General features: G+C 45.4%; 1 protein-coding gene across 4 annotated transcripts in view; it reads left to right on the forward strand.

Annotated features, from left to right (window-relative positions):
- Window positions 1-23,530, forward strand: part of LOC136580648 (zinc-alpha-2-glycoprotein-like) — a 232,185-nt gene that overhangs the window by 109,610 nt on the left and 99,045 nt on the right. For all 4 annotated transcript variants that reach the window (XM_066581378.1, XM_066581380.1, XM_066581382.1 and 1 more), the window contains exon 3: window positions 17,843-18,103. In XM_066581378.1, coding sequence (XP_066437475.1) covers window positions 17,843-18,103 — 261 coding nt within the window. The remainder of the gene's footprint in view (window positions 1-17,842; window positions 18,104-23,530) is intronic.

Raw genomic sequence — 23,530 nt, forward strand, 5'->3', positions numbered from 1 at the left:
GGTGGGGCACCATAGGGAGGGGCGAGGGACTAGGTCAGGAGATTTGGTATGCTTCCCTGAAGAGGTGCGTTTTTAAGGCACGTCTGAAATTTCGTGCATCGGGAATTGTCCGGATGCCTTGGGGTAGAGCATTCCAGAGGATGGGTGCTGCTCTTGTGAAGTCCTGTAGGCGAGCATGAGAGGTTCGTATTACAGGGGTGTTTAGTCTGAGTGTGTTAGCTGATCGGAGTGAACTGGATGGGTGGTGTACTGACAGTAGGGAGGCGATGTATGGTGGCGCAGCGCCATGCAGAGCTTTGTGAGTGAGGTAGAGGAGTTTAAAGGGGTTGTCTCGCAGCAAAAGCATTTTGTTTTTTTTTAAATGGACCCCTGCATTATGCCCTGTGAAAAAGAAAGCATGTGTTAGTTTTTAACAAGCACATTGCACTTACCTGCATCAGCGTTCTGCAGCTTCTTCTTTTAAAGATGGCGCCGCTGGTCTTCTCCCACGGTGCACCGCGGGTCTTCCCATGGTGCACCGTGGAGTTTCTTCTTCTGTCTTCCGCGTTCCACTGCTGATACAGCCACCTCATTGGCTGATCGGCACCACGTGACGGAGGCGGAGCTACGATGACGACACGGTGACCAGCTCTCCAGCACAAGCGGCCCCATTCACCAGGCAGAAAACCGCACAGCGCAAGCACGTCTAAAAAAGCAAGAAGCCAGCGAAATTAGACGGCGCCATGGAGACGGGGACGCCAGCAACGGAGCAGGTAAGTGAATAACTTCTGTATGGCTCATATTTAATGCACGATGTATATTACAAAGTGCATTAATATGGCCATACAGAAGTGTATAACCCCACTTGCTGCCGCGAGACAACCCCTTTAATTTCTAAACAAACTAATTTAGCCTGGTCCCTTAATGATTTCCTTTTGACCATCTCTGAGGTTTTATCCTCCTTGAATGGACAAAAAGATGAATATTTTGCAATAAACAGCTCTTTGGTTACTTTCCCCATTTCATTGTGGGAAGCACACAAAGTAGTGCTCAGAGGCTTCCTCATTCAATTAGCAGATGGATGCATGAGAGAACATGTAGTACAACAGTTAGAACTTCAACAAAAAGTCTTAGGCTGCCTGTCCATGGGCGGGTTTGAATTGCGTTCCCCGTGGCAATAATCCAGCGTTGCTATGTAGAGCGCTTCCCCCCTGTCCACAAGTGGAGAATCATTGCGATTCTCCGCTCGAGGGCGGCAATTAGCAGTATGCTGCGAATTTACCGTGATTCTCCGCGGTCAGTCTATCTGTCAGATAGGCTGACAGCAGAGATCCGTCTGCCGGCTCCTGCTCCCGTGCGGCGGTATCCTGGGATACCCCGACACCCGTAGACAGGCAGCCTTACAGTTAGAGATAACTAAAGCACATCCATCAGCAACTAATCTCCAAGCACCCTCTCAGGCTAGAACAGAATTAGACAAATGTCTTACTGACACCATCAACCTCAAAATCAGATGGTCCCAGGGCAGGGCCTAATCAGCAAAAGAGGAAAAAGTGCAGAGGGAGTGCTCCGCCATCATACAGATCTAATCTGCGGCCATCCTGCCTCCCGATGCATCTAAGGACCTCCTAGGCAGCTTCTCCATACTCTCGACACCGATCAGATGCCACGAAGGTTGAGTCCTACCACGGTGTAGGAAAACCAGCAAAGCCTACCTCCCCCGCTGCATTGTCCTATGATGGCCTGCAGTTCTCCCACACCCCCAGATCGGATGACAGACGCGGCAGAAGAGTAGGCATCATCCTCTCCCCAAACTGTACCTTCCAGGTCATTCCCTCAGCTCCCTCGCTTACCTTCCACTCCTTCGAAGTCCACACCCTGCGACTTTTCCGCCCACTGCCTCTGCGTGTCGCAGTTATTTACCGCCCCCGAGGTCCAACCCGCCTGTTCCTAGACCACTTTGCTGCCTGGCTCCCCCACTTCCTATGCTGTGAAATCCCAACCCTCATCCTTGGTGATTTCAACATCCCTACTAACGACTCTAGCTCCTCATCTGCCTCCCGGCTTTTAACACTTACCTCCTCCCTTGGTTTATCACTAATCTCTGACTCCCCCACTCATAGAGATGGTAACACTCTCAATTTATTTTCCTCCGTCTCTGCTCTGCTTCTCACTTTACTAACTCCCCCCTTCCACTCTCAGATCACAACCTTCTCTCTTTCTCCATCAGGCACCCTAGCATCTCTCCTGACCCTCCTATCTATCGCACCTCTAGGAACCTTCAGTCCGCACTAAACAGTTTGCCGAAACTATTCAGTCCTCCCTATCCCCTATCTCTCTCCTCCCCTGCCCTAACCTGTCTTCTTGCTTCTTTAGACGCGCTTGCGCAGTCCGGTCTTCTGCTGTGTGCTCGCGCCGGAGAGATGGTCTGTGCGTCGTCATCGTAGCTCCGCCCCGTCACGTGGTGCCAATCAGCCAATTAGGTGGCTGTATCGGCAGTGGAACGCAAGGAAGGAGAAGACAATCCATGGTGCACCATGGGAGAAGACCCACGGTGCACCATGGGAGAAAACCGCGGTGCATCATTGGGAAAGGACCGGCGGCCATCTTTAAAAGAAGAAAAGAAGATGTTGCGCGAACGGGGATGCAGGTAAGTGATTTTTTTCTTTTTAAATAACTAACGGAATTGATTTTAACGGGGCAGAATGCGGGGGTAAGTTAAAAAAAAAAATTTGGATTTCGCCGCGGGACAACCCCTTTAAGGAACAGCATGTGATTGAAACTGGACCATGGTCAGACCAGGGAACTGAGAGATCTTTTAAATGTTATTTGTGGTAAGAAGGAAGTGGTTATTCATATTTGGTCTAATATATAGTCACTGAGAAATGTATAAAATCTTTAGTAGTTGGGTTTAACTTGTGCCAAAAATTGACCAGATTATATTGGGATAGAAGTGATTTAAAGATGCTAGACATAGATTGTTTGGGTAGTGGAAGTGGGGTTGGGGAGGAGATTCCTGTCCAGGGTTGGATTTAAAAGACATTTGGAGTCACTACACGAAATAACAGTGCATTCTTATTGGTCTGAACTAGTTCAAAAAGTTTAGGTAATAAATGGGTCTGCCTAGAGTTTCAGGTATAATAAGAGTCAGTGGTCACTAGGATATCCTAAATGGAGCCTGTAAGGATCTTTAAAGATTAGTGAGTGAGTGAAGGGAATCAATCTACCAAAACAGATTGTGGATGCTGGAACAAAGTTCTTGAAACAAAGCAGTTACAGTTGATAGCAGATCTTCGGATTTGACATGGGACGACTGATGGTTGTTGGCCTAAGTCTTGAGTTTCATTTATAAGTATGATGGTAATATCAGCTTAAGTTCATTTTTCATCAATGCTTGTATCTGGGATAGAAGTGTCTCTGAGTGGGGAGTTAGAGCTCGCTGCAGTTGAATCTAAGAGGGAAGAGGATCCCCAGTAGATAAATGAGAAGAGGCATTAGAGGAAATAGGTGTTAGCAGCAACTTAGATGATTGTTTAATTATTGATTGAGAACCTTGGTTGTGTTTTCCAAGCTGAGAGAGGCTTATGGTTGTTTTATGGCTTGCAATCAGCCAAAAGGGTAGGAAGAGATGGGATAGAAGATAGGGTCTCTTTCAGGATAATGTTCTCTACAAGACACTTGATGTGGCTTCACTAGGGCTTCACAACCGTATGTGGTCATTCGTAACATGCCACCAAAATGATAAGTATTAAATCAGCAGGGCATATTTGGATTTAGTTCATCAGGTTATATTTTTGGCCAACATGTCCACTAATATGACAGAAAGATAGATGGATTATATTTCTGTATTAGATCAGTTGTTATCCAACCACTAGATGGTGAGAAAGTCGCTGTGTTCTCAAGTTATTATTTATATGGAAAGTGATTTTCCATTAAAAATTAAGGCTCAAATCCCTTGTATCTTGTTAAAAAGTATTCAAGTTATTTATTCTCCTCCTGGAGGGAGTGGTGGGAATATAAGCACTAGTTATTAGGTAGAGGAGTACATATTGCAGTGATACCGAAACCTCGCAAACACTCTTTCGTCTGTTCTAATTATTGTTCAGTCCTTTTGCTCAATTTGGATATGAAGTTGTTTGCAAAAATCTTTGCTTAATGGCTCTTTTACACGAGACGATGATCGTTCAGAATTGTTCAAATTCCCACGCCCCTGTCCCGTGTAAATGCATGCAGCAACTAAATGAGAATTGTTCAGTCATTTAGTTTCTGCATGCAGAAAATTGAATGAAGTGCAATTCGGTGTAAACTGCAGTCAGTCACTTTTAAACGACTGTCTGCTTACTGTGGATGGCGGTGGGTTGGGGAGAACACTCCCCAGCCTGCTCTGCCTCCATGCCGGCAGCGTTGTGAGTGATGCCAACGATACTCGCTCCTGTATAGGAGCAAGCATCACTGGGACGAGCTGTCAGGCATTGTTTGCCCGACAGCTCGTCCTGTGTAAATGGATCTTAAAGATTGTCCCTGCATCTCCTTCATTTAATCCATAATGATTAGGTTGGTTTATATCAGCTAGAGAAGCCCACGATAATATACTAAAAACTCTCCTGTTAATCTTCAAAGCTAAACCCTTGAATACTCCAACTTGTACCCTCTCTGTAGACACCAATAAGTTCACTGATCATTTTTTACGTAATTCATCACAAACTGGCCTCGGCCCATATCATTAAATAAGATCATGGCTTTGTATCATGGAACTTCCCCAAAAGTCTTATCAAATGTGATTCTTAGAACTCCTTTTTAGATCTCCAGTGGGACCAGACAGGGGCGCCCCTTGTACACTCTGGTGGTGGCTATACACAACAATGCTATTATCAAGGGTCTATTGGTACGGGGCCAGAACTACAGAGCTGTCGTATAGACCAATAATCTTATTTTATGTCACTAATCCCAGAATTTATTTTCTTCCATTTAAGTGAGTTTTTAAAATATGGTTTTGTCAGCAATTTTAAATCTAAATATTACCTATTTCCCTCTGAAACGCAAAAATTGCCTTCCTGAAAGAATCCTTTTGCTAAGAACTAATCAGACAGAGGTACAGGTTTTCCTGACTTCTTGCTTTATTGCCAAGCATCACTTTTTGGTAGACTTGTTTCATGGTGCCAGGCACAAACAATGGGTAGACCTCAAGTTTTCTCTGTCCCCATTTGCAGCTAATTCTTTACCATAGATTGAGAAATTCTTACATCCGAACAGAAAAAACATTACTTTTTCTCACTTGAGTTCTCCTGTTAACATGGGACCTCACTGTCCACAAACTGGGGATTTCTCATATTCCAGGACCACTTTCTCTTTTATTTAATAACCCACATTTCCCTTCAGGTATGTCTGGACCAGTTCTTAGTATGGGCAAATTGTTCTAAATTACGGTTATGCCATACTTTAACAAAATCTGTAACTCTTCCCTCAGTAGAGCTTCGTGGTTCCTACCTGGGGAGTCCTATCTTTTGTCTGTCTTGCTATCAGCTGTTACCTTATCTTTCTCTGCCCACTCTCTGCGCTCACTGTACCACTTACTTCACTGGAATCTCTACTTCTTCAGGACTCTTACCCTTCTCAGATTATATCCCAGCTTTATAGAATTTTGTGATCGGCCACTGACATTATCCCTCCCTGGTACATGGTGGGCTTGAGAACGGGAAACTGGCACACAGTTCCCCTCGAAGCAATGGTCAAAAGCCTTTGCTTACACCCATAAATTATTTATAGCATGTAGAGCTCAAAAAAGGAATTCTTAAATCATCTCTAGATAGTATCGTTGCCCATTTGATCTTCATAAAATATATCCCTTTGTCTCCAAGGAGTGCTGTCATAATGTGATCGGCTCCATTCTCCACATATGGCAGACATGTGCTTAAAAAGTGCACTTTCTATTTGCTCACATATCCCAGGCAAAGGATTTCTTGAATCTCTGTAGATTGCCTTATTATCTATGATCCCTGGTACTTTCCCTTCAGTTGAGAGGGCTTCTGGCTCATTTCCTCACTGCCATGACAGCAATTATACCTAAACAGTGGTGCTCTGATAGGAACCCTACATTTGGGGAATGGATTACAGAGGTGGGCTTTCTTTGCAGGATGGAAGAACTGGTTATTATGGATAAGGCGGAGGTAGATGCATATTATCGGACCTGGCAGGGTTGGATCTCTTTTAAAGACTCCTCAGTTTCCTAATATAATAAATGATTGAATGGGTACATTATTTTGCTGCATTATTTCATCTTGACTATATGTTCTTCCCTTCTGTCCCTTCCCCCACCCCTTCGTGTTTTTCCCCTTTTTTGTCTCCTTGTTTTCTCTAGTTCTTGTTATATTGATCTGCTCTCCTTGTGTTCCTATCTGTATCCTGGCGGGAGGAATGCCCTTTTTCTTGATGTTTATTACTAGTGGACAGATATTGCTACCTGATCTTGTCTTGGATAATAGTGTTCTCAGTATTTCTATTCTCTATATAATTTATCTGATTACACAAATGGACTTGCACTCTGCTGTTACTATGACTATATGTATCAATGACCTGACTTGATGGAGCTCCTCACTGGTTGCTTGTGTGTTGTCTTCTTGTTTCTGTTATTTTCATTGTTATTGCACAAAATACATAAAAATGAGATTATCTTGAAAAACAAACAGATTGGTGCTCAGGCATCAAGGATGTTTCAGACTGGTGCAGTGAGACAAGCAGTTCGCCCCATGCTTTGCACCTTGAATCTTGATTAATACCGGACAAAAGTAGGTAAGCAGTAGATCTGATTGGAGAGGATTAAAGTGTTGGAGCTGCATAAACTGGGAGCACACCATCTTGCGGTGTCGGCCTGTGAACCAAAAAGAACAGTTGAATAAGAGCCCCTTGCAATAGTGAGCCGTACTGCAGGGAATGCAAAAGATCAAGCCAAACCACTCCACCCAGAAGACTTTATTTTTAAGTAGCCTACCAGAATGTGGCATCCAGCAACAAAGAGGTCCAGTATCCCACGGGCATGGGGTCTGAAGTTACCATGATGCCCTAAAGTTATTTCAATAAACATTTCAAGGACTCTACTTGCCCTGGTACAAGAACAATGATTAAGTTGACAGCAGTCAATGATGCATCGATTACAGTAGTAGGAGTAGCCTAGATGAAGGTCCAAATCTGTAGGCAAGTGGGGATGAAAGGCCATAATTCTTGTTCAAAAGTCCTTGAGAGGTCACACCCCTGTCATTTTAGACATGAATGTACTTGACCAAATTTTGTTTACTAAAAAGGGGCTAAGTTACTAGAAACAGACCTTGATGCATTGTCCAACTTAAAAATCCTTCTAGCAGCTGATTAGGACTTGCAAGATACAAAAAGTGCTTCCAAGCAAAAAAGTCTTTGGAAATGTATATGTTCCTGTCTGAATTACCCTTGCCATTTTCCTGACACAGGAAAACATTTTAATGCTACTTATGGGGACTAACAAGCATTTAAATGGGATACCTGTGATGAATGAAACGCTTGGAGTAGCTGAAGTTGGATGTGCTCCATTGGTGGCTAGAACACTGGCTATTGTTTAGAAAGGCCAAGTTTCAATGTACTGTGCGAATGTCCATCTCAATTGTAATTCATTGGAAACATGAGTCAGCAGTTCGAAGTGCAATGGACTCTCGTTGATGAACCCACGACATAGTCTGGTATCTCCCTCGTACCGGGGCAAGGCAGACAAAAGAGGACCAGAACCAGTCGCAGAAACTGACTGAGAACAGAGACAGTGTAGTGTCTGCTGTGGAAGACTGCGGTACCGCTGTGTCAAATGATGCAGAGTTCAGGCAAGCGTTCAGATTGAAGAAATATGATAGAATCTGTTCTTGGCGATCTCGCTGCGTGAACCAATTTCTGAAACAAGTCCGGCAGGGTCAGCGGAATCCATGGCCTCAGAATACTGTTAGGCATTTTGAATGTGGACCCACTTGGCTAACCTCCCAGACCAAGCTTTTAGACTAGACCTGGTATGGCTAGCAGCTGACCCAGGTGAAGGAGGGTAGAGAAGCAGGTAAGCAGGGAAATCCCAGATAGGTACCTTTCCCTAAGATTAACTGGATGATGAGCAGGCCCCTGACTACAAGCCTGATAAGAACAAATCTGCGCTGGAACCTCAGGCCTGACTAACTCTGAAAGGACACAATGCAGTGAACACAGGACACACAGAACAGGACTGACTTACCAAGGAGAGGGGAAAGGTATATAGACTGGGCAGAAATGGACAGACACACACAAAGGCTAAAGCATAAAGCAACGGACATGCAAAAATAAACTAATACAGGAAAGGGTAGAGGATGAAACAGACAAGAGAAATGTGAAACAGGCGACTTAGAAATGCAGAGTGTGAGAGACAAACACACATCCAACACACAATTCTGAGACAAGGCTGGGGTGTGCTCAACTACCCTAAATAGGAAGGTGATTTCCACTTAAGCAGCAGCTGACCTAAAAACACCTGAGCATGGTTAACTAGTGTGTTGCTGGAAGAAAATAGAAACAAAGTGTACTCATAAGGAAGGAGCAGAGCAATGCCCTTGTCTGCCCAGAACAGCAAGAGACTGGCAGACACAGGTAGCAGGCCTAACACCCAGTTCATGTGGAAAGTACAGAAAGTCAGCAGGAGAGAGGAGTTAAGTTAGGAGGAAGACAGCAGGAAGAATTAATAATCAGAATCAGAGACTAAAGGTCAAGAGGGAAGAAGGAGATCTAAACTGAGTACAAAAGGAAATAAATAGAGTGAAATAGTAAGATAAAGCATAGAGTACAGAAAAAGCTTCTAGTCTTTATCTCATTGAAGTGTTCAAATATGATCCCTGAATATAACTAATCTACACCATAAAGAACAGCAATGCAAATACAATCTAATGCCTTTAATGAAGAACTCTCCTAGAAATAAAATGGCTTTACTGTTTTCATCGTCAATCCTGTCTCCTGGAGTCCTTTCCCACCACCTAACCATCTGCACTGAGGTACTGCACGACACTCCAGGAAAACAGGACAATTCCCGTTTTATTCTGTTTTTGCAATTTTTATTATTATTTTGTCCGAAACAGGCTTCTGCCTGTGTACAGACTGGCATCGCGACAAAACCATTTACCACCATATTCTGCCTGACTGTCGGGTAGCGCCAAACGTCTTCCTATTTTTTCCCCATGTGGGTTTGATGCAATCCGTGAGGAAAGCAGTGGAGCTACTGCTACTGCCACTTTTATCCATGTCACCAACTCCCCTGCGGTCATGCCCACCATAATAGTGTTATTGATGCTGTCCAGCCCAAAGTGACCACTGTCGAGCACCATATTTGAAGCATGTTGATTCTGATCCGTAGAGTTGCATGGTGAATGTTTATCGGTGTAGCTCACCAGTCTTTCCCTGATTTATAGCACTTAGCCACATAACTACCATTAGAACAACACTAAACTAAGATACGCACATGATATGACCCTCGTAGCAGAAACAGCGAAGCATCTGAAGACCCTATCCTGATCCTGAAGCTAAAAGAAGAAAGTGTGAAGATGGGACTACACTTCACATCAAAAAACAAAGATCATGACCACTGCCAACATGGAAGTTCACATAATTGTAAACATCGAGGAAATTGAAATGGTTAATAGTTTCGTATTCCTTGGCTCCCTCATCGATCATAATGGCAGCTCAACAGGTAGGATAAAGCATTGATTAGCACTGGGGTGTACAACCATGGTGAGAATGGGCCCAATTTAGAATTGCAAGAATGTCTCAGTCACTATCAAATGAAGGTTAGTCACAGCCATTGTCTTCCTGATTGCAAATTATGGCTGTGAGACACGGACATTGAGGAGAGCAGACAGAAGAAAAATTGACAACTTCGAGCTGTAGTGTTGGGAAAAAAGTCTATGAATCCCCTGGATGGCTAAATTCAACAACAAAGCTGTTCTCGACTGTATCAACCCAGAGGTGTCCCTGGAATGCAAGATTACGAGACAGACTAACTTACTTTGCACATGTGATGTGGGTGAATTCGCTGGAAAAAGAGATGCTACTCAGAATGGTAAGTGGTAGAAGGAAACATAAAAGACAAAAGAGATGTTTGCTGGACAATATCAACAAGGACACGGGAATAGATATCAGACAATTGAAAGCAGCCATAGAGAATAGAGAAACAAGGATAGGACCAGCCTACAGAGCATCCAACAGATAGAATTGGAATCCTTTTCCGCCTTCAGTGTCTGTATTGTGGCTGTGATACAGTTGCCTCAGAAAATAACATAAATGCAAATGACTTGGTTGTGGTTAGTGAGTCATTAGGACAGTGTATATCACTCCAGTGGTATACTGCTAGTACTTTTGGGCATCTGTGCTTTCTCTATGCCTAATGGGTCATTTATACGGGACTATTATTGCTCAAAATTTGTTCAAATGAACTTAATTGAGTGACAACACTAATAAAGATTTTGCTACTGGGAGTAAAACATGTTATTTACATGAAATTGACTGTGCTGTATCCAAATCTGAAGTCAAAAATCACCTAAGATGTCTAGATATTAAGTTATAGGCCAACTACAGTTTGGCGACAGCTTGGTAGATTAGCCCAGTCCAGAGTTCAGCACACTGTTGCAGACAAATTGTGCTACATGCATCACTGGCTGATTCAAATAAAGTGTACCTTCCACCACTTCACATTAAGCTGTGCCTAGGGGAAAACTTTGTCATGGCTATGGGTCATAGAAATGGTTTCTAGTATCTGAAGGACAAGTTTGGAAAAACCAAAATGGAAGCCAACCTAAAAACAGGGATTTTTGTTGGTCCTGAAATCTGCAAATTATTGCACGATTACACATTCAGATCCAAAATGAACTCACTGCTTGGGATGCACTTGTGCTTCTTGTGCAAAACCTTCTTTGCAACCATCAGGCTGACAATCATGCTGAACTTGTAAATAATATGTTAGCTGTGTATTGGCAACTCGCTGACAAATCTGGATTTTTTTGGGTGACGTGAATGATCACAGGGACAGAATCCACCAAGAATTGCCACCATGGAAAAAAGATATCAAGGTCACTTCAACCCCAACATGATGGCGAATACTGCTGGCTTCTGCAGCGGTCAACAACCAGCACTCGCAAACACAAAAGCAAGCGCTTAAAGGCTTTTGAACAGTGTATATTTATTGCGTAAAGACTCAAGTAAACTTTTTATTTAGACATTTTTTAATGTTTGTTTTTGTAATATCACAGTTATGTAGTACTATATAGTACAATATATGTGCAGTGGCTGTATAGCCAACATAAGATCAGTTTCTCGCATCTGTATGAATAGCCAATGACACCGTGTATAACTTCAGAACCCTACGCCCTAGGCAAAGTCCGACTACAGATTTGGACTCTACATACTCTGTTTAGTATAGGACAGTGGTGCCGAACCTATGGCACGTGTGCCAGAGGCGGCACGCAGAGCCCTCCCTGCTGGCATGCGCTGTCGTCGGCCGCTCACCATATTAGTAAATACCGGCAGGGGCTGCAGCTCCCCTGACGGTATTCACTCAGTTGCGCTGCTAGCAGCGCTGATCCCAGCGCACACTGTGACTTCAGTGTGCACCCGAGATCCTCCTTCCCCCTCACCTGACGTCTCCTCCATGGTTCCGCGAGAGCAGGGGAGGAGGCATCCGGCATCACACTGACGTCACAATGTGCACCTGGGATCAGCGCCAGCAGCAGCACCAAGCAGAGGAAGGGGTAAGTATATGGGTCTCAGGGGGGCACTATTACTACTGGGGGCCGCTGTGGGATGTCACTATTACTGCTGGGGCTGCTGTGGGGTGTAACTAGTACTACTGGGGCTGCTGTGGGATGTCACTAGTACTACTGGGGCTGCTGTGGGATGTCACTATTACCACTTGGGCTTCTGTGGGATGTCACTATTACCGCTGGGGCCTCTGTGGGATGTCACTATTACTGATGGGGCCTCTGTGGGATGTCGTGGTGGGGCACTATTAGTGCTGGGGCCGCCGTAGGGGTCACTATTACTGCTGGGGTATGTTTACATCTGGCGGAAATGCTGCAAAATATCCTCAGCTGAAATTTCTGTGGTAAACTCTGCAGCATTTCCAAAAAGCAGTCAAAATCTGCACGCTGTCTATTTTGAAGCAGCTCTGTCCTTTTTATAATGATGAAGGTAAAATCATAAGTGGTGATAAGCCACACCCCTGACGGGTTTGGCGCTTTGCGATAAAAAAGTGGGTTATGGGTTGCAGTTTGGGCACTCGGTCTCTCAAAGGTTCACCATCACTGGTATAGGACTTATGAAATACACCAAGTAGCAGACAAAAGTCTTTTTTCTGTGACCCAGTGTAATCGTACGGTGATAAATGCAAAAACATTGCTTACTATTTGTTATCACTGGCTTTCAGTCAGGAAAAAAACAGTTGTTGGATTGCTGGCTTGTCGTTCTGTGTAAACGCTACCCACTCAGTGTTTCACATAGAAGGTTAAGCATTGAGCAAGAAGCCAGTGAGAAGCTTGAGATCCAGTGGTGAAGTCTGCCAGTCTAAACACCCTGCACGAGCGCTAGATAACCTTAGTGGTGACATCAGTGCTTGTGCCCTCGTTTAGATAACTGTCCTACTGTGTAAAAGGGACATTAGTGCTAATGTTGTTCTGTTTATTCACCATGTAAGGTAAAAAAACGTAGTAGGCCAGGTAGGGTTTTGCTAAAAAAAATTGCTACCTTTTTCCCTCTTGTATGTGACTCGCTCCAGCTTTACAAAGTGTCTAGAAAAATAGATGAAGTTTGAGTGGAATTAGGTTTTCAGTGCGATTTTAAGAAATGCAACTTTTTGAAAAAGTTGCTAAAATTGCAGTATGTGGGTGGTGTAAAAAGTGATCCAACACCTTCAAACAGTTAGGCCTTCCTCACACGGGCGACACAGCATCGCCGTAAGAAAAATCGCAATGATATTGTATCGCCTGTCCGTGCGATATCGCTGCGTCTTCTCGTGGCAATACCACAATTTTTTAGTGGGGGGGGGGGGGCTTGAAATAAAAGCCCTGCCCCGGAAATAGGCTGTAGCTGAAGAAAAAAAAAAAGTATACAACACCTCTCCCGCACTGTCCATCTCCGCCGCAGCTTCTCCCCGGGTCCCGACACTGTTTCTGTTCATCTTCTGGCCAGGCATTGAAAAATCAACGCTTCCTGGAAGCTCTGGCTGTGATTGGCTGACGCTTAGCCAATCACAGCCAGTGATCGATGAATGGCTGTGATTGGTTTACTGGCAGTGATTAGCTAAGCATCAGCCAATCACAGCCAGCGCTTCCAGGTAACAAGGATTTTTCAATCCCTGGCCAGAAGTTAAAGAGAAACAGTGCCAGTACGCGGGGAGAAGCTGCGTCAGAGAGCACTTCTAAGGTGATGTATGTGTCTTTTTTTAATATTTTTTTTCCCTGCAGTTAGGGCTTAGATTTGGCTTTGTGTTTTCGTGCAATGCGATGCAACAGAGAGGAAGGCTCCATAAAGAAACATGGGCTACAAAACCTTACAAGTCGCGTGCATATTGCTGAATCAACGAGGTTTTGATGTCGGCTTGCTGCATGTTACAAAACATAGCATGTGTGAAGGAACCCATAGGAAAGCATGGGCTTCTCATACATGTGATTTGTAGCACTGTAGCAACACAACTTTGTCGCCCGTGTGAAGGAGGCCTTAATGATGTGACTAGCTAATTTATTATTAGTGTACAATGTTTCATAAACATGGTGCATTTAACGTCAAAGCCTCCAGCAACACTGCCTTAAAAAACGCACCTGATAAATTCCCCTCCTATTTGATTGGCACACTCTGGTGCTTATTTACGATTCAAAGTATGGCAGTTTTCTGCCACAGATTACACCAGAAAACTGTCTTACGTGCTTGTGCCACATTTATCATGTGTTTTTAGTAGAGATGAGCGAACGTACTCGGCCACGCCCCTTTTTCGCCCGAATACCGCGATTTTCGAGTACTTCCGTACTCGGGCGAAAAAATTCGGGGGGCGCCGTGGGTGAGTGGGGGGTTGCAGCGGGAAATGGGGGGGAGAGGGAGAGAGGGCTCCCCCCTGTTCCCCGCTGCTACCCCCCACGCCGCCACACCTCCCCCCGTCCCCCGAATCTTTTCACCCGAGTACTGAAGTACTCAAAAATCGCGGTGCTCGATCGAGTAATTACTCGAAACGAGTCCGTTCGCTCATCTCTAGTTTTTAGACACTTTCAGACAGTTTTTGAACTGGCCTGGAAAAGGGGCGTGGCTAAATTGCACCAAATCGAAGTTAACTAATTGGTGGTCCAAACCTAAACTACAGAGGCTTAAAATTCACCAGATTTATCATTCACTGTCTAGTCTAAGTTTGCACTGTCTAGCTTTTAGACAGTATTAGTAAATAAAGGCTACTGCCTTCAGTCTTCCATACATTTGTAGTGGCCTGGAGTGGGCACTACATAATATTTGATGTGGTTATGTTTTTATGTGTGTATATGTCTTTAAATGTGTTTAAAATGTTTAGGATGTTGTAGATTGGGAAAACATTGATTAATTAAAATCTGCCTGTCAACTGCCCTGTTCCCCATTGGTCATTCTGCCGAATGGCAACACCTATGGGATTGACTGGCAGACAGTGGGGTAATTAGAAGAGGAGGCCCGTGTCAGGAAAAAACAGTCAGTTAGTGAGCTGTCAGTTAGAGTCCATGAGAAAAGAAGACCAAGTAAAGAGCAGGAGAAAGAAAGAGGAATTTACAGTGCGTTCAGGAGAGGTGGAGTGAGTACAAGGAAAGATCATTGCAACAAGAAAAATATAGGGAAAAGCATAGCATTGAGAAAAGAAAGGTAAAAGTAAAAAGGAGTGTATAATATATATATACACTAGCGTACCCGTCGCGCGTTGCTGCGAAGACAGACATACATACATACATACATTCGTTTTTATATATCTAGATGACGGCAGCAGCGACCAATGAGATTTTGTAGGCCGCTGCTTCCCCCTTGCAGGCTGAATAAAATAGCCGTTGTGTGGAACATCCAATTTATCCGGCTGCTGTGGCTTCTTGGGAAGATAGCCTAGTACATGTTTGCCCACTTCCAACTCCAATGGAGACTGACTGTAAATGGCTGGCGTGCTCTAGTATTTATGGTTCCAAGCTGTACGTGTCATTGCATACAGTCTATCTATCTATCTATCTATCTATCTATCTATCTATCTATCTATCTATCTATCTATCTATCTATCTGGGTTATTGCATACAGTCTATCTATCTATCTATCTATCTATCTATCTATCTATCTATCTATCTATCTATGACATCAGGAAATGAGAGAATTAGATTCCGTACATAAAATTTGAACGCTAATTCTTTGGCGCTTTGAATTGAATAATCAAGTTGGGACCCATTAGCTTTTCCCATTTATGACATAATCAATGCTCATGCCAAATTTCAAGTTTCTATGACATTGGGAAGTGAGAGAATTAAATTCCGTACATAAAATTTGGACGCTAATTCTTTTGCGCTTTGAATTGAATAATCGAGTTGGGATGAGACATAAGGCCTTGCCCATAAGCATTCCCCAACCTCCAAGAACTGAACCTACCTACCTGATCTCATTCAGGTATAGTAGGTGCACCTACTGTACATTGGAGATGGAAAGGTGTGGGCTATGAGGGGATATGGAGGAGGCCCACACTGTTAGCTTTTTGCTAACAGTTTTTTTTTTGCTAGGTGCGCTTTAATCTATCTGCTGCTAGTCTAGGAAACGCAGCCTCAAAGGACGCGTAATTCCTACTATTTGTAGGCCGCTGCTTCCCCCTTGCGGGCCGGGCTGAATAAAATAGCCGTTGGGTGGAACATACAATTTATCCGGCTGCTGTGGCTTCTTAGGAAGATATCCTAGTACTTGTTTACCCACTTCCAACTCCAATGGTAATTGGCTGGCGTGCTCTAGTGGTTCCAAGCTGTACGTGTCATAATAGAGCCTTAATGACATCACAATGCAGCTTTATAGAACATGTTGGGGCATGTTCAAGGGCGTCCGATGTTGATGACATCAGTGATGACATCACAATAGCAGGTGGCTTACTTACTCGATCTACGTGGGGGGGGTCGTAACTTTCGACGACGCTCGCGCGCGCGCCATTTATCGTAGGATAGTTGTACTATGCCTATAATCTTCCCAGGAGTGTACTCAACAACTTCCCAAAGTTTCATGGCGATCGGATGAATGGTGTAGTAGCGCATAAAGGACAAACAGACACGCACGCACACAGACATACATTCATTTTTATATATATAGATATAGTGACAAATTGGGGGTCTGCTTGCCACAGGATCGCCCACTTTTGATACCGGAATGGCCACCTCACACGAAAACAGGCTCCAACAGACTGAAGTTTTCCTTTAAATCTGGCACTGCCAGCCTTTATTCACAGCATACAGGTAAATTAGACACAGTCCACATAAATATTAGGGTTCATAACCCACAGGGTTCTGTCATTAACCCCTCCTGGGGCGTCTTCCTCTGTCAGACTGGGTAACAGACCCAACTGGTCCACACTGGATCTCAGCTTGCAGCCTGCCCTGCCAAGCTGTAACTTCCCCCTTTTCTTGTGGCAGGAACTGGCTTAAATGCAACCATTTCCTGCTACACCCATCAGGTGTTAACCCTTACTTCTACTTTCCAGGTATCAGACTGACTAGCATACTCTGCAGGTCATTGTGATACTGCACCACTACAATATATATATAATGTATTGTAATGTAAGTCTACGGACATCGTTCCCAGCAGACAAGAATACATGCAGATATATTGCAGCGTACGAAGAGCAGGCCCCAGCCTAGGAGACAGCAGGGTAGAGTTTGGGCCTCTACAGGCCTCTACCATCTCCCACCCAGAGGATAACCAGGGACAGGTCCAAGGGGACGTGGGCAGACTATTAAATGGGAGGGTAACTGAACTGGTTTATCTTAGGTTCTTATGTCACGTGATGCCACTGTTCCATCCACGACAATGGATCCAGATGATGTTTCAAATAAAACAGTCCACTCACAGGATAACTTTTAAGGAGCAGAGCCGGAACGGACGGAACGCTCATTTACTGAACAAACTTAGCAAAACAGTCCAAAACCCTTTACATCCAGCAACAATTGAATAAGCAAATCGGTATGCGGTGTGACAGGGAGGATTCTCGGGTCGGCCGGAGAAACCTCAGTCCTGTTATCACACTTCCTTCTCTTCAGCTCTCTACCGGCACGCACTCACAAATCCCATTGCACTCTGTGTTGGCTGGCAACTCCTCTCACTTCTTTCACTCTTTCTCTCTCTCTCTCTTTCCAGGCTGCAATCTCCTGAGGGTAGTAGTCCCCAAGCAGCCATTAGGCCATCCTCTTGGCCTCCTGTATTCTGGGCCGCAGTGAAGCAAGGCACGGTTTCTCCTAAAACATAGAAGACTCATGCCCTCCTCTGCAGATCTCCAGACAGACTCAACTCAAACTTTCTTGCTAACTCACTTGCACTCATATTCTGCGAACATTAATATAAAGCATGGTCAGGTGTCCACAAACTGACAATAGAGAACGATACATTTCCAGACAGAGACAGCTCATTTGCAGACATTAACCCTTTCATTCCTGCAAACAGCAATACATATTTTGCTGAATCACACCACATTCAAAGACAATATACAAGATAATGCAGACTACATAAAGCATGCATTTCTGAGCGGCTCCGTTGTTCTGGGCCACTACAATATCATCACACAACCCTCAGTGTCATAATAGTCTGTGTGATATGTAACAGTCTCTCTCTCTCTCAGACCATCACGCTCTGCGTGCGTTGTACATCGGAGTCTCTGCTCCAGGATCCGGGATCCCTGAGTTCTCCAGAGCTGTATATGTAGATGATCTACAGACAGAGAAATACAACAGTGATATTGGAAGAATTGTCCCTGTGGCTCCATGGATGACGAAGGAGAGCCCTGACTACTGGGAGAGTGAGACCAGCGTTGTTAAAGAGGAAGAGGACTTATTCAGACATGAAGTAAAGCTAAAGATGAAGGCCTTAAACCAGACTGAAGGTGAGAGATCATATCCACTGGCATAGCTATAGAGGTCTCAGGGGTTGCAGTTGCGACTTAGCCCCTAAACCAGGACTCCAAATGTCCCCCCCTTGCCACTGTGACAGCCGCAACTACCTTCATTGCATTCCAGTGCAGCCCCTGCACTTTCAATTTAGCCTCCTGCAAGAATGTAAACTCATAGAAACTTCTTCTAGTGCTTCCGATGTCTGAGTGGCCAACTCTTTTCCTGGCTTGTCCTGCACTGAAAGTAGAAAACTGCGGAAGGAGTCGGCAACTCAGGCCTCGGAAGCTTGTGAAGAAGATTCTGTGTGAGTTTACATCCTGGCAGGAGGCTCAGATGCGGGGGCTGCAGGGTCAGCCCGGACTGGTAATCTGCCCAATCCTGGTGGGTCACACCACTGTTCCATAGTAAAATAATCCGCTGATCCTGTCCACTGTAATTTACAAAAATAATATTACTGACACCGCTCTTCCTAGGTCCGCAGGCAAGCATAAGTAGATCCTCTAACTGACGCTTGCATAGCGTGAGGATGTTCTTTGCAGGTGGAGCAATGGCTGTCTGTGACACTAGCTCTGCCTCCCATCTTCCCTCATCTGGACTGTACTGCTGCGGCAATGTGTTCTCTATAGCTGGAGACAGACACTCCCTCCACCTCTCCAAGGTGAAAATGGAGCCGGAACAACCCTGACTCAGTGAGGTGAGTGGCTGCCAGTGACTGAGCTGTGTCTGAGTGAAAGTTACAAATCCCAAGGAAGACATGAGTGGCTGGAGGGGCACAAGGACTCAGCATCAGTGTTTTCTGTGGTCCAAAGTGAAATCACGGCAGGGCAGGGGTATATGTGGACTATATCAACAATTTCTGTACCTCAGGCAGGGCTGACATGACCAGCGATGGTATAATCTATGTATGGGCTAATTAACCCCTGCAGAAGTGATACCAGCCGTGCTCACATTTCTGCTACAGAGGCCATATTAGCCTCCTAAGGGCTCATGTCCACGGGCAAAATGAGATTTAAAATCCGCAGCGGATCTCCCGCGTGCGGATCCGCACTCCATAGGGATGCATTGACCACCCGCGGGTAGATAAATACCCGCGGATCGTCAATAAAAGTGATTTAAAAAAAATGGAGCATGAAAAAATCTGGACCATGCTCCATTTTCATGCGGGTCTCCCGCGGGGACGGCTCCCGCGGGCTTCTATTGAAGCCTATGGAAGCCGTCCGGATCCGCGGGAGACCTAAAATAGGAATTTAAAGCATTTACTCACCCGCAGCGGGCCGCGAAACTCTTCTCTTCCTCACGGCCGCACTCCCTTGCTTCGGCTCGGCTGATGTGCCCGGCGCATGCGCGCGGCACGTCGACGACGTGCCGGCGACGTGCCGCCGGCGTCAGGAATTCATCCGCCGGCCGAAAATGAAGATCCGGCCGTGAGGAAGAGCAGAGCTTCGCCGCCCGCTACGGATAGGTAAATGCTTTTAAATTGCTATTTTCAGCGCTCATGTCCGCGGGGCAGGAGGGACCCGCTGCAGATTCTACATGTAGAATCTGCAGCGGATCTGATTTTCCCCGTGGACATGAGGCCTAAGGGCTCCCACCCACTTGCCTTTTTTTCACGCGTTATAGCTTGCTTTTTTTTCACGCGTTATAGCTTGCTTTTTTTTTCACGCGTTATAGCTTGCTTTTTTTTCACGCGTTATAGCTTGCTTTTTTTCCACGCGTTATAGCTTGCTTTTTTTTCCCGTGTTAAAGCTTGCTTTTTTTCCCCGCGTTATAACTAGCCTTTTTTTCAAGCGATTGTCAATGGGACTTTCTAATGTTAAAAACGCTTTGCAAGTTGGTGTGTTTTTAACATTAGAAAGTCCCATTGACAATCGCGTGAAAAAAACCCAGCAATATAGCATGAAAAAAAGGCAAGCTATAACGCATGAAAAAAACGCAAGTGTGCAGGAGCCCATATGGCATGAAAAAAAGCAAGCTATAACGCGTGAAAAAAAGGCAAGTGGGTGGGAGCCCTAAGGCTCATATCAGCTGTTAGCATATGCCTTACAATTAGAGATGAGCGAGCACCAAAATGCTCGGGTGCTCGTTACTCAAGTCGAACTTTTCGCGATGCTCGAGGGTTCGTTTCGAGTAACGAACCCCATTGAAGTCAATGGGTGACCCGAGCATTTTTGTATATCGCCGATGCTCGCTAAGGTTTTCATTTGTGAAAATCTGCAAAACCCAAGAAAGTGCTGGAAACGACACAGAAACGGATAGGGCAGGCGAGGGGCAACATGCTGAGCTGCATTTCAGGTTCCCAGGTCCCACTATTCAGCCACAATAGCGGCAAGAGTGCCCCCCCCCCCCCACCAATTTTTACTTCGGACAAACCCTCATTAGCAAGGCACACCTTAGCTAAGCACCACACTACCTCCAACAAAGCACAAGCACCGCCTGCGGGACACACCCCTGCCTCTTCTCTAGGGTTACATGCTGCCCAACCCCCCCCCCCCCCGCACGACCCAGTGTCCACAGCGCACACCAAAGTGTCCCTGCGCAGCCTTCAGCTGCCCTAATGCCACACGCTGGCCTCACAGCCACACCACCCTCATGTCTATTTATAAGTGCGTCTGCCATGAGGAGGAACCGCAGGCACACACTGCAGAGGGTTGGCAGGGCCAGGCAGCGACCCTCTTTAAAAGGGGCGGGGCGATAGCCCACAATGCTGTACAGAAGCAATGAGAACTCCAATCCTGTGCCACCTCCATCAGGAGCTGCAAACGTGGGCATAGCAATGGGGAATCCATGTGCTACACAGTATTCATTCTGTCAAGGTGTCGCATAGCTCAATCCACACTGCAAGGCGAAAGCCGTCAGCGCTCTGCCCTCTACCCAAGTCAGTCAGTGCCTTTGTGCCAGACAGGTCAAACACCGCGATGGGAACTAAGTTTGCACCAACAGCATAGGGGAGTCCTAGGAAGCCCAAGACATGAACAAAAAATTGATCTGAGCGGCCAAACATGGCAGACTTGCACCGCGCCCACGACATAGACCTCGGCCCACAGCTTCAGCAATCCTAGGCAGGAAGCGGACTTTCACTGCACCAAGGACATAGGCCTCTGCACAAACCCTTAGTAATCGCGGGCCTACAGCAGACTCCTATGCTAGCGTAGCTGTGCACGTCTCATTAGCGCTGTATTGCTCCTGTAGTTTGTCCCAATGCAGTGCCCCGGATAGTAGAGCTAACATCCGATTAAATACAGGTGGGCTTCGGCCCACACTGCATTCCCCAGTCTGACCGGGGTTTTTAATACATAGACACAGGCAGGTACAACTCACTAATGTGAAGTCCGTGTGGACCGACAGCATGGGTGGCTCCCTGGAACCCACCGGCGGTACATAAATATATCCCATTGCAGTGCCCAGCACAGCTGAGGTAACGTCAGCTTTAATGCAGGTGGGCTTCGGCCCACACTGCATGCCCCAGTCAGACTGGGGTTCTTTATAAGTAGACACATGCAGTTACAACTCCGTGTGGACCGACAGCATAGGTGGGTCCCAGGAAGCCACCAGCGGTACATAAATATATCCCATTGCATTGCCCAGCACAGCTGAGGTTACGTCCGATTAAATGCAGGTGGGCTTCGGCCCACACTGCATGCCCCAGTCTGACCGGGGTTTTTAATACATAGACACTGGCAGATACAAATCCCTAATGTGAAGTCCCTGTGGACCCACAGCATGGGTGGCTCCCTGGAACCCATCGGCGGTACATAAATGTATCCCATTGCAGTGCCCTGCTCAGCAGAGCTAACGTCACATATAATACAGGTGGGCTTCGGCCCACAGTGCATGCCCCAGTCAGACTGGTAATATGTACCTTAACAGTAACGGCGTTGGTGGGAATGTGGTGGCGACTGCGGACCTAGTAGCGCGGTTTTATTTAGTTGGTTTTCGGAATGTGGCCAGGATTAAGTGGGCCGTGGCAGGGGGATGGTAGGGGGGCTCTCTTGTTGTGTCGGTAAAGGTAAAATTCTTGGACTGCCACCAGACGGACCAATGCAAAGGTCTTTGCAAAGAATGTTTTCATTGTTGAAGGAGGAGGGGGATTTTTTTGATGCACTAGGTGTCCTCTCCACAGGTCCGTGGTTATATGCACCTTAACAGTAACCGCGTTGGTGGGAAATGGCCTCGCCACCATCATGTCTTTGGGAAGCCTCCGTTTCCACACCCCAGTGACATAGCAGTAGCAGCGGTATAGGCAGAGCCCAGAATTAGTAACATTTCTTTTTTTAACTTCTCTTTATTTATCACACATATTATACGATACAGAAAAAAGAAATATAGAATATCAAAATACAATTCAATGCTGTACTTAGAATTTCCCGTCTGGGGTTTACTTTAGCTGTATCTTCATGTTTTATTCACATGTTTATTATTTTTTATTTAACAAAATAAATCTTGTGTTGCATATGTCTAAAGTCTGAGATAACTAAATAACTATAAACAATTAAACTGAAGCAATCCGTGCTGGTCTTGTTTTATTTCTGTTTATATGCTGTTTAGTCTGTAGATAGCGTGGAGTAGGACTCCAGCCATGAGCCCCAGATCTTGTGGTATTTGCTTGGGCACCCTCTCTTTTTATATATAATTTTTTCGTATGGGATTATCGAGTTTACCAATTTAATCCATTGTGTGGTCGAGGGTGGGTCCGTGGCCATCCAGTGCATGGCTATCTCTTTGCGTGCTAGGAAAAGCACTTCTTTAAGAAATATAGAGGTGTATTTTGGCCAGTGCTCCTCCTCCAGCATGCCAAACAGAATTATCTTGGGGTCAGTATTTATGATGTAGGGAGGTACTAATAGTTGGTTTATTCGGACTATTACATTGGACCAGTAGGTCTTGATAGCTGGGCAGTTCCATATTAGATGCCAGAAGTCCGCGTTTGGTTGGTTGCACCTATGGCAGGAGTTTGACTGGGTGTTTCCCATTTTAAATAGACGACTAGGGGTTATATATGCTTGATGGACAATGTATAGTTGAATCAATTTGTTGTTTATAGCGGGGGATACTGTTAAGTGGGATTCCTCTATTTCTGTCCATTCTTCCGGTGTTAGGGAAGGAATACAAGTTTTCCATTTATCGAAGGCGGGAAGTGGATTAGAGTTTAGCTTTGCAGAGATTAGGTGTGTGGGGCCTTGTGATTTTAGTATGCCGATCGTGGGGAATTTTGATATTTGGGTAGAGGTCGGAGGGAACTGAGTGTTCAGCGCATGTCTCAGCTGAAAAAACCTGAATAGTTGCAGTTGGGGGGTCTGGAGTTGTTCACATATCTGGGTAAATGTAGGGAATACTCCTTCCTTATATATGTCGCCTATCGTGGTAATTCCCAAGTTGGTCCAATAGTGGGTATCTGGTATGGAAAGTAAGGCGGTCAGACC

The sequence above is a fragment of the Eleutherodactylus coqui genome, chromosome 10 (genome assembly GCF_035609145.1).
Source record: "Eleutherodactylus coqui strain aEleCoq1 chromosome 10, aEleCoq1.hap1, whole genome shotgun sequence".
Classification (NCBI taxonomy): domain Eukaryota; kingdom Metazoa; phylum Chordata; class Amphibia; order Anura; family Eleutherodactylidae; genus Eleutherodactylus; species Eleutherodactylus coqui.